General features: G+C 30.3%; 1 protein-coding gene across 2 annotated transcripts in view; it reads left to right on the plus strand.

Moving 5' to 3' along the window:
• LOC145249442 (glutamate receptor ionotropic, kainate 2-like) overlaps nt 1-23,474 on the plus strand; it is a 1,370,511-nt gene extending 1,347,037 nt beyond the window's left edge. For both annotated transcript variants that reach the window (XM_080110999.1, XM_080111000.1), the window contains 4 exons: nt 14,143-14,360; nt 15,078-15,303; nt 18,007-18,272; nt 22,871-23,474. In XM_080110999.1, the coding sequence (XP_079967125.1) occupies nt 14,143-14,360; nt 15,078-15,303; nt 18,007-18,272; nt 22,871-23,044 (884 nt within the window). In that variant the 3' untranslated portion in view covers nt 23,045-23,474. The remainder of the gene's footprint in view (nt 1-14,142; nt 14,361-15,077; nt 15,304-18,006; nt 18,273-22,870) is intronic.
• The last annotated feature ends 1,793 nt before the right edge of the window (nt 23,475-25,267 follow it).

Raw genomic sequence — 25,267 nt, forward strand, 5'->3', positions numbered from 1 at the left:
ATATATATCATACATATATATATCATATATATATATCATATATATATATCATATATATATGTATATATATATATCATATATATATATATATCATATATATATATCATATAAATATATCATATATATATATATATATATATCATATATATATATATCATATATATATATCATATATATATATCATATATATATATCATATATATATCATATATATATCATATATATATATATCACATATATATATCATATATATATCATATATATATACACCATATATATATATATATATATATCATATATATATATCATATATATATATCATATATATATATCATATATATATCAGATATATATATATATCAGATATATATCATATATATGTATCATATATATATAAGATATATATATATATATCATATATATATATATATATCAGATATATATATATCAGATATATATATATATCATATATATATATATCAGATATATATATATATCATATATATATATATCATTTATATATATATATCACATATATATATCATATATATATATCATATATATATATTGTTACATGATAAGGGCTGTCCCCCTTTCATGTAAGTATAAAAATAAAGAGATTTAGTTAAAATGAAATTTAAATAAAATAGACGACATTCGAACCTCGTAATTTAGGTTTAGAAATAGATTACGAGAGAGAATTAACAAATGGAATGTGAAAACAAACCATTGTTTAGCTTAGAGATAAAATAGTTTTAAGAAAAGGAATGCAACTATAAGATAATTTAATAAAAATGTTTTTAACATATTGGAAATATAGATTAATGAGAATATAGGTTAAAATTCCTTTTGTAAACAAAGAAAAAAGTTGTGGACACGCATTTCCAGAACACGTGAAAGAAGACACATGTTTTAACATGTGTATGACATCATGGAAAATGGGAAGTTCTCGATATAGTTAAGCGGAAAACTGAGATAGAGTCTGAGAGAGAGTCCGAGGACGACAGACGACAGTCTGGAGTCCAGACATGGACAGTCGAACGTCTGGAAGCGAGACGGTCACCTTTGAAACATAGAATGTAAAACTTTGAATTCTTGACTAAAAAAACCACGACCGGTCGGAGAAGAAATAAACCCATCGTGTGTGTTTATAAACGTCGACTTTGTGTTGTAATTCTACCAAAAGGTAAAGTGAAAATTGTCAGTATATGTCTTATATATCATGAATTTAAAGTGTCTTTACATACACAATGTCTCGACATCTCATGTCTACAATCTGAACATTAAGACTGTCTCAACACTACCTCTTCACTAACACTTTAAAGTATGAACATTTTATATATATGAATCTCTTCATAACACAAGTACAGAACGCAACATTTCTCTAAATATAAGACTCTAAGACTCACTTTTAACAAGACCTCCTAACAACGAACAATAACAATAATATAACACCAACAACAATACGAATAATAATATCAAAACGTAACAATATATCATATATATATATATCATATATATATATATCATACGTATATATATATCATATATATATATCATATATATATATATCATATGTATATATATCATATATATATGATATATATATCATATATATATATCATATATATATCATATATATATCATATATATATATATATCATATATATATATATCATATATATGTATCATATATATATATATCATATATATATATATCATATATATATATATCATATATATATCATATATATATCATACATATATATCATATATATATATATCATATATATATATATCATATATATATATCATATATATACCATATATATAATATATATCACATATCATATATATATATCATATATATATATATCATATGTATATATCATATATATATCATATATATATATCATTTATATATATATATATATATATATCATATATATATCATATATATCATATATATATGTCATATATATATGTCATATATATATCATATATATATATCATATATATCATATATATATATCATATATATATATCATGTATATATATCATATATCATATATATAATATATATATATCATATATATATCATATATATATCATATATATATATCTTATATATATATCATATATATATATATCTTATATATATATATATATCATATATATATGATATATATATATCATATATATATATATTATATATATATCATATATATATCATATATATATCATATATATATATATCATATATATATATCATATATATATGATATATATATGATATATATATTATATACATATCATATATATATGATATATATATCATATATATATAATATATATGTATATCATATATATAATATGTATATCATATATATAATATATATATCATATATATATATATCATATATATATATATCATATATATATATATCATATATATATCATATATATATCATATATAATATATATATCATATATATATATCTATCATATATATATATCATATATACATATTATATATCATATATATATATATCATATACAGTATATATACATATTATATATCATATATATATATCATATATTTATCATATGTATATATATATATCATATGTATATATATATCATACATATATTATATATCACATATAGATATTTATATATAATATATATATCACATATATATTATATATCACATATAGATATTTATATATAATATATACATCATATATATAATATATATACTATATATATATATACATTTCATAAATATATAGCAAAAATATATATCATATATATATATTTTATAAATATATTTCATATATATATATATAATATATATTTCATAAATATCATATATATATCATAAATATATCTCTCTCACATATATCATATATATGTAATATATATTTATCATACATATATATATATCATATATATATCATATATATACCATATATATAATATATATCACATATCATATATATATATATATCATATATATATATCATATGTATATATCATATATATATCATATATATATATCATTTATATATATATATATCATATATATATCATATATATATATATCACATATATATATGTCATATATATGTCATATATATATCATATATATATCATATATATATATATCTTATATATATATCATATATATATCTCTTATATATATATATCATATATATATGATATATATATATCATATATATATATTATATATATATCATATATATATCATATATATATCATATATATATATCATATATATATCATATATATATATCATATATATATGATATATATATGATATATATATTATATACATATCATATATATATGATATATATATCATATATATATAATATATATGTATATCATATATATAATATATATATCATATATATATATATCATATATATATATCATATATATATCATATATAATATATATATCATATATATATATATCTATCATATATATATATCATATATACATATTATATATCATATATATATCATATACATTATATATACATATTATATATCATATATATATATCATATACATTATATATACATATTATATATCATATATATATATCATATATATATCATATGTATATATGTATATCATATGTATATATATATATCATACATATATTATATATCACATATAGATATTTATATATAATATATATATCACATATATATTATATATCACATATAGATATTTATATATAATATATACATCATATATATAATATATATACTATATATATATACATTTCATAAATATATAGCATAAATATATATCATATATATATATTTTATAAATATATTTCATATATATATATATAATATATATTTCATAAATATCATATATATATCATAAATATATCTCTCTCACATATATCATATATATGTAATATATATTTATCATACATATATATATATCATATATATATCATATATATATATATATATATATTATATATGTATAATATATATATATGATGTTTATACACAATGTATATATATATCATATATATGTATATATATCATATATATATATATATCATATATATGTATATATCATATATATGTATATATCATATATATATGTATATATCATATATATGATATATATATATATGATATATATGTATATATATTACGTATATTTATTATATATATGATACGTATATGATGTACATATATATATGATATATATATATATCATATATAAGTGATATATATATACTAGACCACCCGTGACCCGTTGGGTCAGTACGTTATATTAGCTATGGAATTCATGTATGAGCGTGACACTTGTGGCATAAAGAAAATAGTTTTGTTTTACATAACAGAAGCATTTCTATGAAAGTATATTAAAATGAAAAAAGAATATAGATAGATTTCTATGAGTCGTTCTGTTTATTATAATTGTTATTTTTTTTTAAATTACAGTTACTGAATTATAAGTGGTTGGTCATACTTATAGGTAAATATGCACTGAACAGGTATCATAATCCTTATTATAGTTAAATTCAAATTTTGATATATCATCTTGTAAATGAAATTGTTAGTTGAAAGTACAGAATAATAAAAAAAACACTCTCCACATGTTAATAATGGCTTTTTAAATAGAAAATTAAAATAAAATGTAACTTTTTTCATTTAATTTAAGCAAACATTCAGTACCCATTGTGTAAAATATTTAATTTGTATGTTAATAATAAGGTCAATAAAATTAAGACAATTCTTTTCTATTTACATTTTTTGTACAGTTAATTTTTTTTAAAGAAAACTTTTGTTATCCTTTTGCTTAATTGAGACTTCTTATCAGGTTCTAACTCTCTTATATCCAGATTAATTATATTAATCAATTTATTTTATTGAATATGTATCGCTGAAAAGCACGGGTGCTTAAGCACTTATTGTACAGAAAATAAATATTGTATTCATATGCTAATAATAAGGTCACTAAAACTAAGACAATACTTTTCTATTTACAACATTTTTTGTACAATTTGAGTGTTTTAAAAAAACTTTTATGTTTTTCTTTCGCTTAACTCTACTGAGTGCAACATATAGTTGACCATGTTGAAAGACAGGTTTGTCTAGATAAACTAAAACTTTATGTAAGGTCTGTCCTTGAGACTTATGAATAGTCATAGCAAATGCTAATTGTATAGGAAACTGGACTCTGGCAAACGGAATATTGTCACCTTCAGATAAGACCATTTTCAATCTTGGAATTAAAACGATTTCTCCTTCAAACTGTGATGCAATAATTTTAGCAACAATCAAATTATTATACAGCTCCTCTATTATTAGTCTTGTACCATTACATAAGCGTGGTGGATCAATATTCCTCATGATTGGAGCTCCTTTCTTGAGTTCAAGTTTATGTGGAGGTAATCCTGATAACTCTATCGAATCAAGAAATTCTGTTGGGTAATGTGTAGCTTCTGTTCCTTCAAGAACAGAATTAAATGACAAATATTCTTTGACTTGTCCAGGAAATTTTTCAATACAATTATGATTTATTGCTCTAACTGTATCATTAAATGGTACTAATATGCAATTTTCCGCAAACATTTCTAGATTGTCAAACGAAGGATAAATGTATTCAATGCATTGGTCAACATTATCTGCACGGATTATCAAATCTTCAGGCAGTTCAATCTCACCATTTTCATTTTTTTCAAGTTTGTCTTCACCAATCTTTATAATAAATTTAGAGTATTCATCATCATCATCTTGAACTCTCATGTTTTGTTTTAAATAAAATTTCTTAAATTTACGCCACAAAAACGACTCTTTGATGCAAGCATTGTAAATGTCAGCATCATTTCCTCTTTTTATGACTGGTAGTAGTTGCCTGAAGTCACCACTGCACACCGTCAATATCCCTCCGAATGTTTCATTGTTTCCACATATATCCTTGAGAGTCCTATCGAACGTCTCTAAACTCTCCCTTCTTATCATTGGACATCCGTCCCAAATAATAAGTTTTGCTGCCCTTATCAAGTTGGCTGTTTCTGATTGTTTATCAAAATTACAAACATCATTTTCTCTTACATTGAGAGGAAGCTTGAATCTGGAATGAGCAGTGCGACCACCAGGCATCAATGTTGCAGCAATACCTGATGATGCTACAGCCAGTGCAATTTGTCCTAAGCTCCTTACTTTTGAAAGAAGAAGTTTTATTAAGAAGGTCTTTCCTGTGCCTCCTGGAGCATCGATGAAAATCAATGAAGAAGAGTCTGTGTTTAAGCAACTGCATATAAAGTTGTAGATGATCGATTGTTCGTCATTTAATAAATGTTGATGTGTCTTTACATATGTCATTTGCTCTGCTATATTGTAACTTTGCTCATCCATTATGGCTCTATTTATGTGAATCACATTAGGTAAATTCTGAGGCAAAGGCAATCCAAAATCTTGCAGTGATTTGTCAGCAGCACAAAGTTTATCATTTATGTACCTCAACGTGTTGTTGATGGCATTTTTATTGACCATGTTCTGATTGTTGACTTGGATTTGCATTGCATTGTAGTAATCCATTGCCATGGAGTTGGAAAATCTTTCCCACAACTCAAGAGGATTTGAACATTCTGTGTTTAAAAGTATCACAATGAACAGATCCCTTATCGCTCTTGGCATTCTCGTTTTATCTGCATCCTCCATTGTTTGTATCCAGTGGTTGTCATGAAGCAGTAATCCTCTTTCTTTGCAAGCAGTTTTAAATAATGGACATATATGACCTGCTACAGTTCGCAGAGATTCAAAAGAATTAGGTCCTTTTACATGGTGAAGTAGTAGCCGCAAAAAGTACAATTCACCACTATTTGGTGAGACTGTGTACATACGACCAAGAATATTTGCTGGGTGGTCAACTATTCTTCTACCCATTTTTCTTCTTTGCCATTTCTTATTTTGCCACACATAGTATTTTGGGACATCCGAGTAATAGAGTGTTCTGGCAAATTCATCATTCTGGCAAATATTGAAAAACTCTGTTAGAGTTGTGCAAGAAGCATTTCTATTAAGGTCTCTGTTGCTTGTCCTTTGAATATAGATCATATGTTGATCAGGGAGATGTATCTGAAGACGAACAACTGCAGGTTCTCTAACATGAATTGGAAATCCCAGTATCATCGAAACTGCTTCTGATGGTCCAATATATCTTCCTGTCAAGTATTGCTTAATTTCGTCTTTGCTTACACTGAAAACTGCCTGATCGCTTCCCTTTAATGTATATTCAATTACATATTTAATGGATTTTACAGAAGTGCATATTTCTACATTTAAGTGACAATTAAATAACTTCAAGAGAGTCATGTTGTAAGGTACAACCCATTTGGAAGTTATAGGTTCATTTCTACCTTCTTTATAGCCTTGATGACCTCCCATTTCTGGTGACCTTCGCCTATAAATAGGGTAGGAATCATATCCACATCTTGTTTCATCACTATATGGTTTTGGGTACCTCTTTGAACAGCTCCCATTTTTCCAGCACAGAGATGTACTGTTGCAGTTTGGTCCATGTATCATATGCGTCAATACCAATTCATGTTCTTCTGGATGTTCGACTTTATTTGGTATTTCAGCTTGAACAAAATCATCATAATTCTGGGGTCTGGGTTTAGATTCTTCTTCCATCCATAGCAGGCAATGTAGGTGTGGTAAACCTCTTTTCTGGTATTCCACACTTATAACGTAGGCAATACAATTACCCAACAGACCTTGTGTTCCTGTTAAATATTTAATGAAAAGTTTTCTTTTTAAATCAAAAATTCTTGCAATTATGTCTGGTCGATCGTGAGGAAATTGGTTCTCAATGAGATTATCCTTAATCTCAGTCCAATTTGGATTGCATGTCATTGTGATGAAGTAAGTTGCAGTCCCATATTTTCTAACATACATCATAGCATCTTGACATCTTTCCATCATATATCGTGGACCACCAACAAATGTTGATGACAAAATAACTTTTCTGCCTATGTTACTAAGATCATCATTATCATGTAACGCATCGACAAAACCTCTGTATGTTGTAGATCTAAGAGAGGATTGATTAAATCTAATGTAGTTCAAACGATCTACTTCAATTTTTCCTGCCATATCCACAACATACTGCTGAAACAATCTCCCACCTCTTAATATTTGGTTAAATTCATCATCACGGATCATAATGCGGTAGGCATAATAACGCATAGCAGTTAATTTCCGGTTATTTGTCATTGTCATCTCGGGATGCCAGCCATCCTCACCATCAGGGAAAAAGCAGTACATACTGTAGTGGATCATATGATCGATGATATTCCGATATTGTTTGAAGCTGACCACCTTTTTCTCTCAATATTATGTGGCGTGATGTTGTTTGCTGTTCATTGTTATTTTGAATAATAATTCCTACTTCATTAAAAATCTGATTATTGTATCGCCTTTCATACTCATTAATCGGTTTCCTCGTAGGATCTATAACAATAACTGCATTAGGTATGTTGTATATCATGTCCTTAGTTTGTTGAAATGCAGTCACATAGATATTAGCACGTCTTAGAATATACTCAATATTTTCTATGATATTCCGACGTAACTCAATGTTCGGGTGCATATTCATCCGAACATCAATACTATATTCTTTGTCAAGAAAGTATATCTGAATAAACTGAGCTTGATTGTCTGGCTCAGGTAATAATGATCCAATATAGTGATGAATCTGCCCTTGAATAACTATAGATGGATTCCATCCGTGTTGTGGCTTGATTTCTTTGCAACCAAAAGATGTCATTTGAAACAGGCTATTATATTGTCTCAGGTGTCTTCTGAAGTGGCGAGCTTCTTCACCTTGATCAGCATACAAATAATAGAGTTCATGTGGCAACTTGTGCAACTTTGGCAATCTAACCTTGCCATTCATGCAACAAAAATGTGCAGTTTCTCCAACAAAAAGTTTTGCTTTACAATGAGATCATAGCTTATTCAAATTTCCAACATTTCCCTGTAAGTTTGCTCTGCGCTGTAAATTATATTGACTATTTCGCAAAGCAAGTATGTTGTTTATTTCCACAACATTCTCGTCACCTCGGTTTCGTTCATCTCTTATTCTTTGGCTACTCAGTCTCTCTTCTCTTTGTTGTGCTGTCTCGCTAGCTCGTCTTTGCTCAGCTCTAATTCTCTGCCTGTTCAGTCTCTCTTCTCTCCTCTCTGTTGTTTCATTATTTCTTGTCTCTTGTGTTCGCATTCTTTGCATGCTCAGTCGGTATTCTCTTCGCTGCGGCGTTTCTAAATTTCGATATCTATAATCTTTTTCCCTTTGTTTTTTTCAAGCGAATTTCTCTTTGTTCACTTGTTTCAGAAGCTCTTTGAAGTTTATACGTTTCTCTAGAACGAATCAGTCGAGTTCGTCTTTGTTGTTCAGTTTCAGTAAGTTGTGGCATGCCAGAGGGACCAGCTTGTTGCTGATCCACATTGGTTTCCTCGTTGATTTTGGGTTTTTTACTTTTTATTTGGTTGTGTGACATATTAGTAAAGTTCTACAAAGAATGTAAAATAATTTGTTACAGCTTTGTGTAACAACTTCTGAAAAATTTAAAATATTAAATGTGTTAAAAAATGGATGTAATATGTGTAAAACATATGATTCAAGTATTTGTTGTTAAAAAAACAACAAAAGGAAACACTATTTAATGTAATAGAAACGTGTGCATTTAGCAATGCGGCTTTCCGTTTTTGTGTAAAAACTTCTGATGAATTTAAAATATTGGATTTAAAAAATATATTGGATTTAAAAAATGGATTTAATATGTATAAAACATATGATTCAAGTATTTGCTGTTTAAAAACAACAAAGGAAAACACTATTTAATGTAATAGAAATGTGTGCATTTACCGATTCAGCTTTCCGTTTGGAAATGTAAGCAGACGACTTTAAAAAACATGGGAAGAAGAAAAAGAAATTTTTTTGTAATAACGCCCTCTAGTAAAAAGGTCTGCATTAGTTAAGGGGGGTAACTCTATCCAGTTTTACATCGCTCCCTTTTTCTCTCTCTCACACATACACGTAACTATTTCTCGCGTACGTAACGAAAACAGAGGGAGTAGGAGTGTTGAAATCTATGAGAGTGAAAGTGAGAGGTGTTTTCTTTCACCGCCGCTGCTTCTATTAATAATGAGTGTTGTTTTTCTTGTTTGTTTACTTTTGTTTTTTAAAAGGGAGAAGTTTTTTTGAAACTGCGACAGACTTTACGAAGTTGAATGTTTTTAGCCGTTAAAAAAAAAAAAAACTACGGTTGATTTTATAAAATTATTTATTTATAATGACATGAATTAAAGATTTCTCGCGTACGTAACGAAAACAGAGGGAGTAGGAGTGTTGAAATCTATTAGAGGGAAAGTGAGAGGTGTTTTCTTTCACCGCCGCTGCTTCTATTAATAATGAGTGTTGTTTTTCTTGTTTGTTTACTTTTGTTTTTTAAAAGGGAGAAGTTTTTTGAAACTGCGACAGACTTTACGAAGTTGAATGTTTTTAGCCGTTAAAAAAAACAAAAAACTACGGTTGATGTTATAAAATTATTTATTTATAATGACATGAATTAAAGATTTCTCGCGTACGTAACGAAAACAGAGGGAGTAGGAGTGTTGAAATCTATTAGAGGGAAAGTGAGAGGTGTTTTCTTTCACCGCCGCTGCTTCTATTAATAATGAGTGTTGTTTTTCTTGTTTGTTTACTTTTGTTTTTTAAAAGGGAGAAGTTTTTTTGAAACTGCGACAGACTTTACGAAGTTGAATGTTTTTAGCCGTTAAAAAAAAACAAAAAACTATTTGATCAAATTAAATGAAATTGTTTGTATTAAAAGCGATATAAAAATTCCGGAATTGGAATAACGGATTGAAGACGTTGATATTTACGCATGCGCACCCGGATGTTGAAAACCGGAAATCTGATTGCAAACATACAAGATCCATAGAGTTTTAGTATTATATAGATTATATATATATTATATATGCTATATATATATGGTATTTATATATATATATGATATATATATATTATATATATAATATATATGATATATATATGATATATATAATATATATAATATATATATATAATATATATAATATATATGTAATATATATATAATATATATAATATATATGTAATATATATATATATAATATATAATATATATGTAATATATAGAATATATATACAAGTATTTTAGTGGTGAATGCTCTGACGAACTGCAATCACTTGTGCCCCCACGACGCGAGCACCCTCGACAAACCCGACAGGCTACTAGATCCCACCCCCACACTGTAGAGATCCCTAGATGTAAAAGATCTTTTTACTCCAATAGTTTCTTCCCCAGAACCGCAAGACTCTGGAATTCCATTCCAGGTCCCTGCTTCCCCAACAGTACTGACGTGCAGAAGTTCAAGTGTAACGTGAACCGACATCTTGCTGCCCAAGTCCCTACATAGTACCCCAGTAGTTGTTTCCCCTGATAGTAGCCCCCTACACCAAAGTGGCAATTTGCCTTGTTTGGGGTGAAAATATAATAAAAAAAATATATATATATAGAATATATATAATATATATATTATATATAATATATATAATATTTATAATATGTAGATAATATATTTATTATATATATAGTATATATAATATATATATATATATTATATTATGCATATATTATATGCAATATGATATATATAATACATATATAATTTAATATATATGTATAATTTTATATATATAATATAATATTTTTATATAATATATAAAATATATATGATATATATAATACATAATATAACATATATATATGTAATATATATGTATATAATATATATATTTATATATATATATATTCATATATATGTAATATATATATATTTATATATATATTTATATATATATATATGTAATGTATACTAGCAATCGGTGCCCGGCGTTGCCCAGGTGTTTTGAGGTTAATGCTGAGAAAAAAAAAAGGTCAATTTTTTAAAACTTTGACCCCTATTATGACCTCTTTACATTTATTGTTTAGGGATCAAGTAAAGTTAATAAGTTAGATCCATGTCCAAGGAATCTATATCTAAAACATCACGTGTTTACTGTTTAGACCCAAAATTGTAGGAGGAGTTTGGTAGAGTTCTCAAAGGTCAAATCGTTGAATATATTAAATATTATTTTTTTAAAGCAGTTTGGCCTTCAAAATTTCTGTTTGGCCTTTTTCTTCACCGATGAAATCTGGAGACGCAACGGGAATTTTCGGCAAAAAAATGTTGTTACTATGCACATCTATGTAATGAAATACAATTTGTGGCAAAATTTTAGGAAAAACTAATGGATGGTTATCTCGCAATAGTCCGGACAATTCGCTAAATTATCTCGTCAAAACCTTAAATCTCGAATTTTTGTGCATTTTTTTTTTTTGAGGGGGGGCTAATTTGGCATAATAGTGTCCATTTAATAGTATTATCTTGAAAAAATAAAAAAATAAGGAAAATTACCAAAAAAAAACAAACAAGAACAACAAAAGTGTGCCGTATTTTTAAAAGTTTTAATGCGTTGTTTTTATTTGCTTTTTTTATTTCATCGGTGAAGAAAATGGCCAAACAGAAATTTTGAAGGCCAAACTGCTCTAAAAAAATGGCCAAATTCGCGAAATTTGGCCTCGCTATAAAAAAAAAAAGGGAAATCCCCCTACTTGAACAGTCTGTTTAATTTCGCTTGTAGCGTTGATTTTTTTCTTTTTTCGCTATAAAAAAATAACTACTTGATGAAATTACGTGATTTTTTTCTGTAGGAAAACTTTATCCCATGACGAGTACGTACAATATATTTTTTTTTTAAATATTTCCATTTTTTAATGTCAATGGAAAACTGCACAAGTACCCAAACCCGAAATGTAAAGACCACGAGTGGACGCGCGTTTTATTTGTTTTTTTTTAGTTTAGTTTCATAATGGCGGCCGTGATGTCGGAGGTTCGATTGTAAGATTGTAAGTTAGTTTCGTATTTTTGTAATTTGTAAATCGCAAGTTAGGAAAAAATTAAACCCTTCCAGGATGGATAATAAATAAAGCCATAATATTTTATGGTAAAGTTAAGAGCCTACAAACCATAGTTTTTTAGGAGATGTGATTATTGGATTAACCAATCAGAAATCGTCTGTTGCACACACATCTCTGTTTTTATAGATATATAGATATAGATATGTATATACATAATATATATGATATATAATATATATATGATATATATAATATATATAATATATAACATATCTAATATATATAATATATATTATATATATAGGAGGAGCGTACTATATAAAGTGTAGTATAAACAGGACTATGGGATTTCTATCATATTGGAAACTTTGATATATATATATATATATATATATATATATATATATATATATATAATATATACAGGGTTTCCACAAGTGAAAGCATCCTGTAGATTATGTAGCCAAACTTTGTGGGCACCCTGTATGCATATATATATATATATATATATATATATATATATATATATATATATAGGATTTAAACGATAAATGTATTCTTTATTCGTGACAGTTAATGTTACTTAATATTACTTTTTATTCAACAGCTTAAATGTTTCGAATTGTTCTATATATCTTGTTCATAATAACGTGTTTGGTGGGGTAAGGTATGAAAGCCAGAGAAAATGGTGTGGAGAATGAAAAATGGAAAGGCAGGATAAGAAAGGGACTGAGAGAGAAATATATGAGAGAACGAGAAGGAAGAGAGAGGAGGATATGAGGGCGGAATATGAAAGAACAATATACATCCTTCATTCTGAAAATCAATAGTTTTGTTTGTTGTCCTTCGATGTTAATTAAAAAAAACTGTTTTCGTCACCGTTCGATTGTCTGTTTTGTTTTCTTTTCTTTTGATCCCCTTCAAATTGATTCATTTCGTTTTCGACAAAGTATTTTTTTTTTTTAATTAAGCAAACACAATTATCAAAACTGCCATTTTGAAACCCTACGCATTGTTCATCTTGCTTTATTTTTTTTTCTTACTACGTTGAGTTTTGTTTGCTTTCAGGTTGTGAGTTTTCCCCGCGCGCTATTTCCACGCGACTCGTGAGCGGTACCTGGTGGTTCTTCACCCTGATCATGATATCGTCCTACACCGCCAACCTGGCCGCCTTTCTCACCGTGGAGCGGATGATTTCGCCCATAGAACGCGCCGATGACCTAGCGAAACAAAGTGATATTAAATACGGCACCTTATACGGTGGTTCCACTATGACTTTCTTCAAGGTAAATCTACAGGTTCAACTTATAAAGATTTCAAATTAAAATACATTTTTTAATTGGTATTATTTGGTTAAAAGGATCAGTTTCAAAAAGTCATATAACGTCGTCTACAATACAAAAGACCAAGAGTTTGTGCTTATTTGTCTCGCTAAAACTTAAAAAATACTCAACAAATCCTTGTAAAGTTGGTAATTCTTAATCGGTGTAAGCCCGGAAATATAATATCTAAATTTAGGGAAAAAAATTTCATTATTTCGAGTTGACGAAATAAATATGTGTACATCCAGGTTACTCGTTACAAGAATATGATTGGTCGATTAAGTCATAAATACCGACTAGTAGACTGCCTGTGAGGTGGGACACGTCAAAAGGTACGCCGAAGCCTCATGCTCAGGATATACCAGCTCGAAATACGACTCGTTGAGTAAACCGACTTTCCATATTGTTAATTACTCAAATATTGTAGCCATTCCATTCAGTTGCTTCAAACGAATATATTCTTTTCGCGGGAGATATCAGGGGGTCAAATGGCTATTTCACTGAATAAAAGAAATAACATTACAATATGGTTCGTGTATTTAAATTACATGAACAATGCTACGAATTTGACGACCAGATAAAATGATCTTATACATTTTCTAACTGTTTGTTTTGTTTTTATTGTTTGTTTTTGTTTTTTTTTATTTTTTGTTTGTTTGGTTCTTTTTTTTTTTTTTTTAGACTTCAAAAATACCGACTTACCAACGAATGTGGCATGTAATGGACTCGACGGAACCGAGTGTTTTTGTAAATTCATCTCAGGAAGGGATCGATCGCGTACTGAAAGGGAACTACGCCTACTTGGGCGAGTCGGCAATCATCGACTATAATGTCCAGCGTAATTGTGACCTTATGCAAGTAGGTGGGCGTCTCGATTCTAAGGGATATGGAATCGCGACCCCTAGGGGTAAGTACAATAATTAGCTGCCTCGGAGTATTTGTTTGAAAAAAGGTTATTTCCGGAAAACTGTTTCCATATTATTATTATTATTATTATTATTATTATTATTATTATTATTATTATTATTATTATTATTATTATTATTATTATTATTATTATTATTATTATTATTATTATTATTATTATTATTATTATTATTATTATTATTATTATTATTATTATTATTATTATTATTATTATTATTATTATTATTATTATTATTATTATTATTATTATTATTATTATTATTATTATTATTATTATTATTATTATTATTATTATTATTATTATTATTATTATTATTATTATTATTATTATTATTATTATTATTATTATTATTATTATTATTATTATTATTATTATTATTATTATTATTATTATTATTATTATTATTATTATTATTATTATTATTATTATTATTATTATTATTATTATTATTATTATTATTATTATTATTATTATTATTATTATTATTATTATTATTATTATTATTATTATTATTATTATTATTATTATTATTATTATTATTATTATTATTATTATTATTATTATTATTATTATTATTATTATTATTATTATTATTATTATTATTATTATTATTATTATTATTATTATTATTATTATTATTATTATTATTATTATTATTATTATTATTATTATTATTATTATTATTATTATTATTATTATTATTATTATTATTATTATTATTATTATTATTATTATTATTATTATTATTATTATTATTATTATTATTATTATTATTATTATTATTATTATAATAATAATAATAATAATAATAATAATAATAATAATAATAATAATAATAATAATAATAATAATAATAATAATAATATTTTTTTTTTTTTTTTTTTTTTTTTTTTTCACTCTCTTGGGGTTTTCACACAGATTAACATTAAAGATTTTTCTTTGAGAACACCCTGTAGTCTTCACTCGGGTCATAGTAACTATAACTCCCCCAGACATCTAGTACTCACCTTTGCAAATAAGTTTGCGTTATCGCAATAGTCATTCACCATTTATTTCTCGTTAGAAGCCACTATTAATGTTCACTGGAATTTGGGTGGCAATAAGCCTCCCCAAAGTTTCACTCATTGCACCCATCCAGTGAAGGTCCGATTAGTGCTTTCTCTCCTCGCTCTTTTCATCCCCCTTGGTCCTCCTTATTTATTTGGTGTGGCGCCAGATTATTATTGGCTCACAAGGAGTATTCACACAAGTCACCAAAGAGCTCTCCTTGAAAACAACCTGTGGCGTTCCCTGGAAGTTGAGTGACAACAAGTCTCCCCAGGATTTCAGTACTCTCCACCTCTTTCGGTAACATTTGCAAATTAATTTGCGTTATCGCAACAGCTGCTTACTATTGATTTTTCGCTGGCAGAAGCTATTGGTTTCCACTGGAATTTGAGTGGCAATAAGCCTCTCCAAGGTCCCAGTTCTCTTCGCACTTGTCCAGCGGAGGTCGGTCAGTGCTTTCTTCTCGGTCTTTCCATCCTCCTTCACCCTTCTCGACTATTTGGAATCACTCTTTGGGGGGGAGGGTGATAGGGCAATGGAAGGGGATGAGGACGGGGATAAAGAACTTGTAGACATGCAGTTTTAATATTCTTAGTTCCATGTAACGCTTCTTCATGTTTGTCTCTGCAGCAGTTTGTCTGACCTGCTCCTGTGGCTCATGTGTATTAGTCTCCGCATTCAAGGGTTTTCCTTTATATTTCAGCTGTTTTCATTATTGTTATTCGTTGTATCTTTTCAGCCATTCCTCTGATTCCAATTTCTCCCATTCTTTTTTTTTTTTTTTCAAAGCTTTTCGAAATTTTTTCTAGTGCTTCTATTATTATCGGGATTATCCTGATTTTCTTCATCATCCATATCCCTTCCAACTCTCTGGCTAACTCTGTGTATTTTCTCCGTTTCTCCTGGTCAGCTGGAACAGCAAAGTCTACGATTTGACAGGACTTTTCTTTCTTGTTAATTATTACGATATCCTGTCTTCTTGCTTGGATGGTTTTATGTGTTTGTATGTCCATGTCCCAAAGGATTTTGTGATTCTCGTTTTCAAGTACTGTTGCTGGGTTTATGCTCGTATCATTTGTCTGTGCGTTCGAGATGCAGTTGTTTGCATAATCCCCAGTGTACTGCCCTCCTTACTTGATCGTACCTGTTCATGTATTCCTTTTGATTCAGTTTGCTGCATTCGCTTACTACGTAGCTTCTCAGCAGTCCTTACTGATTCCAATCTCTCCCATTGTTTTTTCGAAATGTGTTTTTTTTTATTGCTCCCAGTGCTCCTCCTATTATTGGTGTTATCTTAACTTTCTTCATCTTCCATATCTTTTTGAGCTCTCTGGTCTGCTGAAATCGCAAACTCTACAATCTGGCAAGACATTTCCTTCTTGCTCATTTTTTTATTGTTGTTATTATTATTATTATTATTATTATTATTATTATTATTATTATTATTGTTGTTGTTGTTGCTGTTATTATTATTATTATTATTATTATTATTATTATTTTTATTATTATTATTATTATTATTATTATTAATATTATTATTATTGTTGTTGTTATTATTATAAAAATTCCTGCTTTATTTAGTTTATGCCTATATTGTTCATATCCGAGCTTAAACGGTTTCTATTTCCTTTTCAGAGTCTCCTTATCGAGACCTTATATCAGACGCCATTTTGAAACTGCAAGAAGAGCAAGTTATAACATTACTCTACAACAAGTGGTGGCGCGAAGGCTACGGAGCAGTTAAATGTGAGAACGAGGATGCCAACAAAGACGCCAGCGAGTTGGGCGTCTCCACTGTTGGCGGCGTCTTCGTCGTGCTCGGCGGTGGGCTGGCTACCGGCCTCATCGCCGCCATGATGGAGTTCGTCTGGAAAGCTAAGAAAAATGCCGAACAAGACAAGGTCGGACATATTTTTATATATATATGTGTGTGTGTGTGTGTGTGTGTGTGTGTGTGTGTGTGTGTGTGTGTGTGTGTGTGGTCCGCTCTGCGTGTCTGTCTGGTTCTGCCATATTTCATGTCATTCGTTATCTCATTTATTCCAACTTCACTCGCATCATTCTTTATACACTTTATCAAAATATTCCCCTTTTTAACTTTCTTTGATGCTTTCCCGTTTTCCCTCTCCTTATCTTTATCTTCCCTCCCACCATCTCTGTTTTTCTCCTTCTCCTTACCTCTATCTACTTCTCCCCTTCCTATCTCTCGTTACTTCTTTCTCTCTCTCTCTCTCTCTCTCTCACTCTGTCTCTCTCTCATATATATATATATATCAGAGAGAGAGAGAGAGAGAGAGAGAGAAGATTAGGAGAGCGAAAATTAGGGACCTCTCCTCCAATCTATCTTTCTCTCTTTCTCCAAATATCCCGCCAATTCTCCCTTTTCTTATATATTTATAGAGAAAGAGAGAGAGTTAGGGCTTTTCTATCTCTCTTCTTCCTCTTTCAATTTCTTTCTACTACTTTCCTTCCTGCTGTCTCCCACTACTTCTCCCTTCTGTCTGTCTGTCTCTCTCATTTATATATATATATATATATAGAGAGAGAGAGAGAGAGAGAGAGAGAGAGAGAGAGCAATAAGATAATGGAAGAGAACGAGAAGTGTATATTATAAACAAGACACAAGCCAAAAGCGTTTTTAAGATGACATCCTTAAATCACTTTGCATAAACGTAGAGAACTGAGAGAAGACAGCCTCGAAGCGATCTGTTTGGCGCTACCACGTAAATGTGTGGGATTTGAGACTAGTACTCCATCTTGAGACGTTCTCTGTGAAAACAGTGCGTGTCGAATGCTCCAAACGTATTTCAGCGTGACCTTGTACGTTGTGTCTGTGACAAAGCACGTTGGTCGTCGTGCTTGGTCTGCACATCCACTAACATCTCATGACAACATCTCATGACAACATCTCATGACAACATCTCATGACAACATCTCATAACAACATCTCATAACAACATCTCATGACAACATCTCATGACAACATCTCATAACAACATCTCATGACAACATCTCATGACAACATCTCATAACAACATCTCATAACAACATCTCATAACAACATCTCATAACAGCATCTCATAACAACATCTCATAACAACATCTCATGACAACATCTCATAACAACATCTCATGACAATATCTCATAACAACATCTCATGACAACATCTCATAACAACATCTCATAACAACATCTCATGACAACATCTCATAACAACATCTCATGACAACATCTCATTACAACATCTCATAACAACATCTCATGACAACATCTCATAACAACATCTCATAACAACATCTCATGACAACATCTCATAACAACATCTCATGACAACATCTCATGACAACATCTCATGACAACATCTATATATAAAAGCGAAAATGTGTGTATGTATGTTTGCTTTTTGTGTATGTCCGCAAAAGGATTTTTTTTTCGGCTTCTCGAGGCCGTCACTCATTTTTATAACTTTTTATATCACGTCGAAATCATAATATCTACGTGAGGTCGCGTGTGTATTTAATTTGCCCGACTCTCGAAAGCTAAATATTCAACATTTTTCGATCGGCGCGTGTAGATTCGCCTTTTTCGTATAATAAAAGAGAAACTAATACGAAGGTTGTTACATCGTTCCCAGCGCGATTCGCCGGGAACGTCCAAAAGCAATCAGCTTTGATCAATGCGGTTTTTTTCCTTATATCAGACAATTGCTATTCAATTTAGACAATCCCCTTTCGATGGGGACCTGGTTTCCCCCTCCCATCATCGTGGGGAAGCCCAAACTGCCCCGCAGTAAATGAAAAAAACCATCCCGCAGTGAAAAAAACTGCCTCGTCATCGTAACACCACCGCGATGACCTCATTAAGCGGCGACCTGTCAATTAAACCTCCTTAACTTGACTCACTTTAATCGCTCAATCGCTCTTACATTGGCATTGTTGCCGTAGCGCAGGTGTTCAGGCTCAATCTATAAGCGTCAAGGCTCCGGGTTCGAGCCCACATGCCACCAACCCTTCATCTTTTTTTTTTTTAATCGCTACTCGCTATCGTTAAGTTTCCTATTTGTTCTGATTTACCCCCCCCACACACACACACACCAAACACACACACCTACAAATACCCGGGCAACGCCGGGTACCCCCCACTAGTAGTACCAAGGGTTACTTGATGGGTATTACATTCAAATCTCAGTGGTCTTGTATGTCATGACTGCGGCATGATTTCTGTTCATAATGAAGTTATTTAGTTCTATGCTACTAAAAGAACTGTGACACCAGGGTCGAAAAGTGAGACTGAGAAGTCAGCGCCCCCGATGAGGGGTACTCTGACCTGCAAAAAGTGCTTGGGCCGCCCCGTCGGCATTTTCTGATAAGGGCGAATCAGGCGATTAGCAATAAACTAGACCCTTCTCAAAGAAAAAATACAAAGCTTGGGAGGGTGGACCTTCTAGAACTGCACAAAACTAACATCCCACCGCAAAATCAACAGGGGCCAGATTATTAAAGGAATGCTATAATTTCTGTTGACTTTTTTTTAATTCCATTTTCACCCCCAAACAAGGCACGATGCCACTTTGATGTCGGGAGCTACTATAGGGGACATAAGTTGCAGAGATACTATGTAGGGAGTTGAGCAGCAAGATGTCTCTTCACATTAAACTTGAACTTCTGCATGTCAGTGCAGTTGGGGAAGCAGGAATCCGGAAGGAAGTTCCAAAGTCTAACAGTTCTGAGGAAGGAACTATTGGAGTAGAAAGCTTTCTTACTTTTAGGGATATCTATTGTGTAGGGGTGGGATTTTGCTGCTTTTCGGGTTTGTTGGAGGTATTTACGTCGAGGGGTTACAAGGGCTTGTAGTTCGTCAGAGCATCCACCATTAAAATTCTTGTAGAACAGGCAGAGGAATGCAACATTTCATCGATAGGACAGAAGCTGAAGCTTCGATGACAGTTCAGGACCTATCAAGTTGGCGACTCTCTTTTGAATCCTAGACTTACATTTATATGCTAGTGTAGCTAGCTGAAATAGACTTTTCTTCGCACAGAAATATAGACAAAGACGTTCGTTCGGAGTTTAGTGTAGTTCATTTTGGACCTGATCACACTTGAGAGAAAGAGAGACTGGCTTAACTTTTATTTTTCCGTTAACTAACTTATTATTATCAACTATTTTTAACTAACTTATTATTATTAACGAACAGACATCGAAGGAGAAGTGTCCCGCTTTTAGACGATCTTAACTTTTTGCAAGTATTACAACATTATTGTCACACGTCCGCCTCACTCTGTCTCTACACATAACTCTGATAAAAACCTTCCTTTCTCTGTTAAACGTAATACCGTGACGTCATGCGCCATGTCGGTTTACGTCTCTTTATTTTCCTCTATCTATCTTTCTGTTTCTTTCGTCCTTTACCTCCCAAATCCTATCACTTCGGTCTGCGCTTAGTGTGCATATGTCGAAATTCATACTAGCTCATTTACTCGCTATTAACATAGCCCCTTCTCCATAATGCAACAAAAAGCTTTTTCGGTTATCTCTCGTTGTTTGTAAAATAGTATTGTAGGTTTGAATGACATTTCGAAGTAACCGGAAGTATGTGAGTAACCGGAAGTATGTGAGTAACCGGAAGTATTCTTGTTCATATGCGATTTCTGATTGTGGGTCTGCTTGAATACAATATAATAAAATCAAAATGTAAATCATTTAATTATTTTCATGTTTGGCCTGTAAAACTCCTATTAAAACAAATACTCATGCAAAACTATACGTGTTAATTCAACAATTGAAATAGTGTGGTCAATGCAGACGTTTTTTTTTTCTGTGACTTTCTAGAAAAGTGTCTTATATTTTGTAATGAGCTAGTATGAATTTCGACATATGCACACTAAGCGCAGACCGAAGTGACGGGATTTGGGAGGTAAAGGACGAAAGAAACAGAAAGATAGATAGAAGAAAATAAAGACACGGACTTTTTAAAAGCAATAGATTCAATTTTCAAAATAAAATTATAACTAAAAGAATTTCTTCGTTTTAATAGAGTGGAACTGGAGAATTTTTATGTCTAATTCGGAAATCTGCACGGTCCAGCCAACTACAATCTGATTCTCTTCAAGTCCAACGTAAACAAGTTCTTGATGAACCGTCGCCCTAAGTAATCCGATTTACAAAATTCCCACTAATGTTTACTACGCTATAATCACATTGACATGTATACCCAGTAACCCTTATCCTCGAGTGGCCTTGGGGCCTTGATAAGTGGTGATTCCTGTACAAAATAAAAAAGAAGATGTCGAAGGGTCCGTTTGAAATACCGTGCAGATTCCCGAGTTCGACAGAAATATTCCTGGGTTTGATAAGATGCCCTCGGAGGTTACATCGGTGGAAATGTGCGAGAACATTAATCCAAATAATTCGAATGATTAATCCTCATCTCAAAAATTCAGAAACATTGTGACGTTTTTCCTTTTCTATATTTGTGCATTTCTTTTGTCTTTTGCAGCGCTCCATTTGTGCAGAAATGATGAGAGAGTTCCGGTTCGCCATGGAATGTTTTGGTTCGTCGAAAAAAACAGTGAAGAAAGGACCGCGAAAAAAGAGTATCACGGACAATGGCATCCACTTCATGCCGTTGGCCGGCTTTAGTGCAGCCACCGGCAAGGAAGCCTACGGCTAGGCGTGGGCGGGGGGTAGTTGATGGGATAGTGTGGGGTACACAAAAAGGAACGCCATTTGCAGCCATATCGCCCACCAGTCAACCCATCAGCTCCTCCCCCATTCGCTAATTCAGTGAGAGGCAATGCTAGGACTAAGCACCACTCACGGATGGGCACATTCCCGTGGGGGGTGCGAATCGGCTTTTACCTCAATCGAACACTTACCCCTTAAATTTTATAAAACAAAAAATCTTCTGTTTCTTTTTTGGTTGAATTTTTTTTTTTTTTTTTTTTTTTTTCTCGAAAATGTTGGTCGGGAATATTCCGTACTAACCGAGACAAAATAAAAAGTAAAAAAAAAAAAGAAAATTAAAACTTGTAGAAGGCAAATCTCGTATATTTATAATGGTACCAAAAACTTGGAGATAGACAGAAGGATTATATTGTATACGACACAATTTTGAATATATTATTTTTTAAAATGTTATAGATAAAAAAAAAAAAAAAAACGAGACTTACAAAAAATACTTTATAAAAATTTAAAAATTAAAATAAATTTAAAAAAATTATATTCTCCGGACAGCAGAACCGCAAGATTAAACACAGATCTATTCCATTCTTTTTTTTTTTTTTTTTTTTTTATTATTATTATTATTATTAAGAAGAAGAAGAAGTAAATGAAGGCACTTCTTATAAAAACATGTCGGCAGTATCGTTATGCTGTTTCTCCGCGTAAAAAAAGAGTTCCTTTTTATGATTTCTTTTTAGACAATGGAGAAAACAGCACACACAAAAAATAATTTGAAACAAGGGTGGAAGAGCAAATGCCAGTTTGATATTCAACTGATATTAAATGCCTATTTACAAACGACCGAAAGGATTTCTTTGTGAGAGACTTAAACCTATCGCTTTCTTACAGCTGACTGAATTTAGATTTAGAGGCGAGAGATTATCGCTCGGTGAATAATCGAGGTGAACGATCGTATGTTTTGAATACAGTTCGTTTTGTTCAGAAAGACTAAAAGCAGTTCTAATAACCAGAGGCGCAGAGTGAAAACTTATATTTATTTAAATAGGAGAGGAATTTGGCTGATATGATAGGATGGTTAAAATTCTTGAAACGTGTTTCTATTATACATAGAATAAAACTTTTTTTTATCAAGTAATAGAATAAAACTGGGGGGGGGAGTGTTCTAGTAATAAAACGTGTTCTTTTTTTCTGGTAAAAGAACGAGACGCTAGTCTTTTTTTCTGGTAATAGAGAAAACATTTTTTTTTTCTATTTTCTAGTGATAGAATAAAACGTTTTCCTTTTTTCTGGTAAAAGAACGAGACGCTTGTTTTTTTTTGGGGGGGGGGTCTGGTAATAGAGAAAACTTTTTTTCCTGGTTTCTAGCAATAGAATAAAACGTTTTCCTTTTTTTCTGGGAAAAGAACGAAACGTTTGTCTTTTTTTTTTCTGGTAACAGAGAAAACATTTTTTTTTTCTGTTTTCTAGTAAAAGAACGAAACGTTTGTCTTTTTTTCTGGGAAAAGAATAAAACATTTTTCCCCTGTTTTCTAGTAACAGAATAAAACGGCTTTCTCTTACTGGTAATAGAATAAAATATATGCAATTAAAAAATGTAATCAACCAGTAGTTCATACATGAGAGAGAGAAAGAGATAGTTGGATTATCCTGTAATTACATCGAGTAAATGCCACATACACTTTATTCCTCGTGAGTTTCTGGTGTTAAACGTCGCGCCCTCTTTTTGTGCATATTTTGTGGGTTAAAACAATTAAATGATATTTTATAAAGAGTCAAAGAAAATCCAATTCTTTCGAAAAGTCATGTTGTGTCTAAGGATTAAATAACATCAGCCAATTAATAGCTTCTGTAGCAATAAATGCAGACCATTAGGAAATCCCGTCGACAAGGATCATTAAGATTGCCTCGATACGAGTTCAAAAATAAGATGTCTGGTTTCTTTTTATCTTCTTTCTCTTCGTGTTATCGAAATTCAAAGTCTAGCTTTTAAGTGGCACTCCTTTCTATTCTCATCTACACTTTACCAATGTCTTCCAATAATAAGACCAAAATCGTGGAATAAAATCAAACACGAATTTCAGCGAACTTGGCATGCAACTTGCAGAAAGCAACTTCCTGTTAATTCCTTTTTCTGGTCGACTACGCCATATTTCTATGCTATTTTCCACCACACACACACACACACACACACACACACAAACACACACACATA

This window comes from Euprymna scolopes, chromosome 28 (genome assembly GCF_053919585.1).
Source record: "Euprymna scolopes isolate OS-2025 chromosome 28, ASM5391958v1, whole genome shotgun sequence".
Classification (NCBI taxonomy): domain Eukaryota; kingdom Metazoa; phylum Mollusca; class Cephalopoda; order Sepiida; family Sepiolidae; genus Euprymna; species Euprymna scolopes.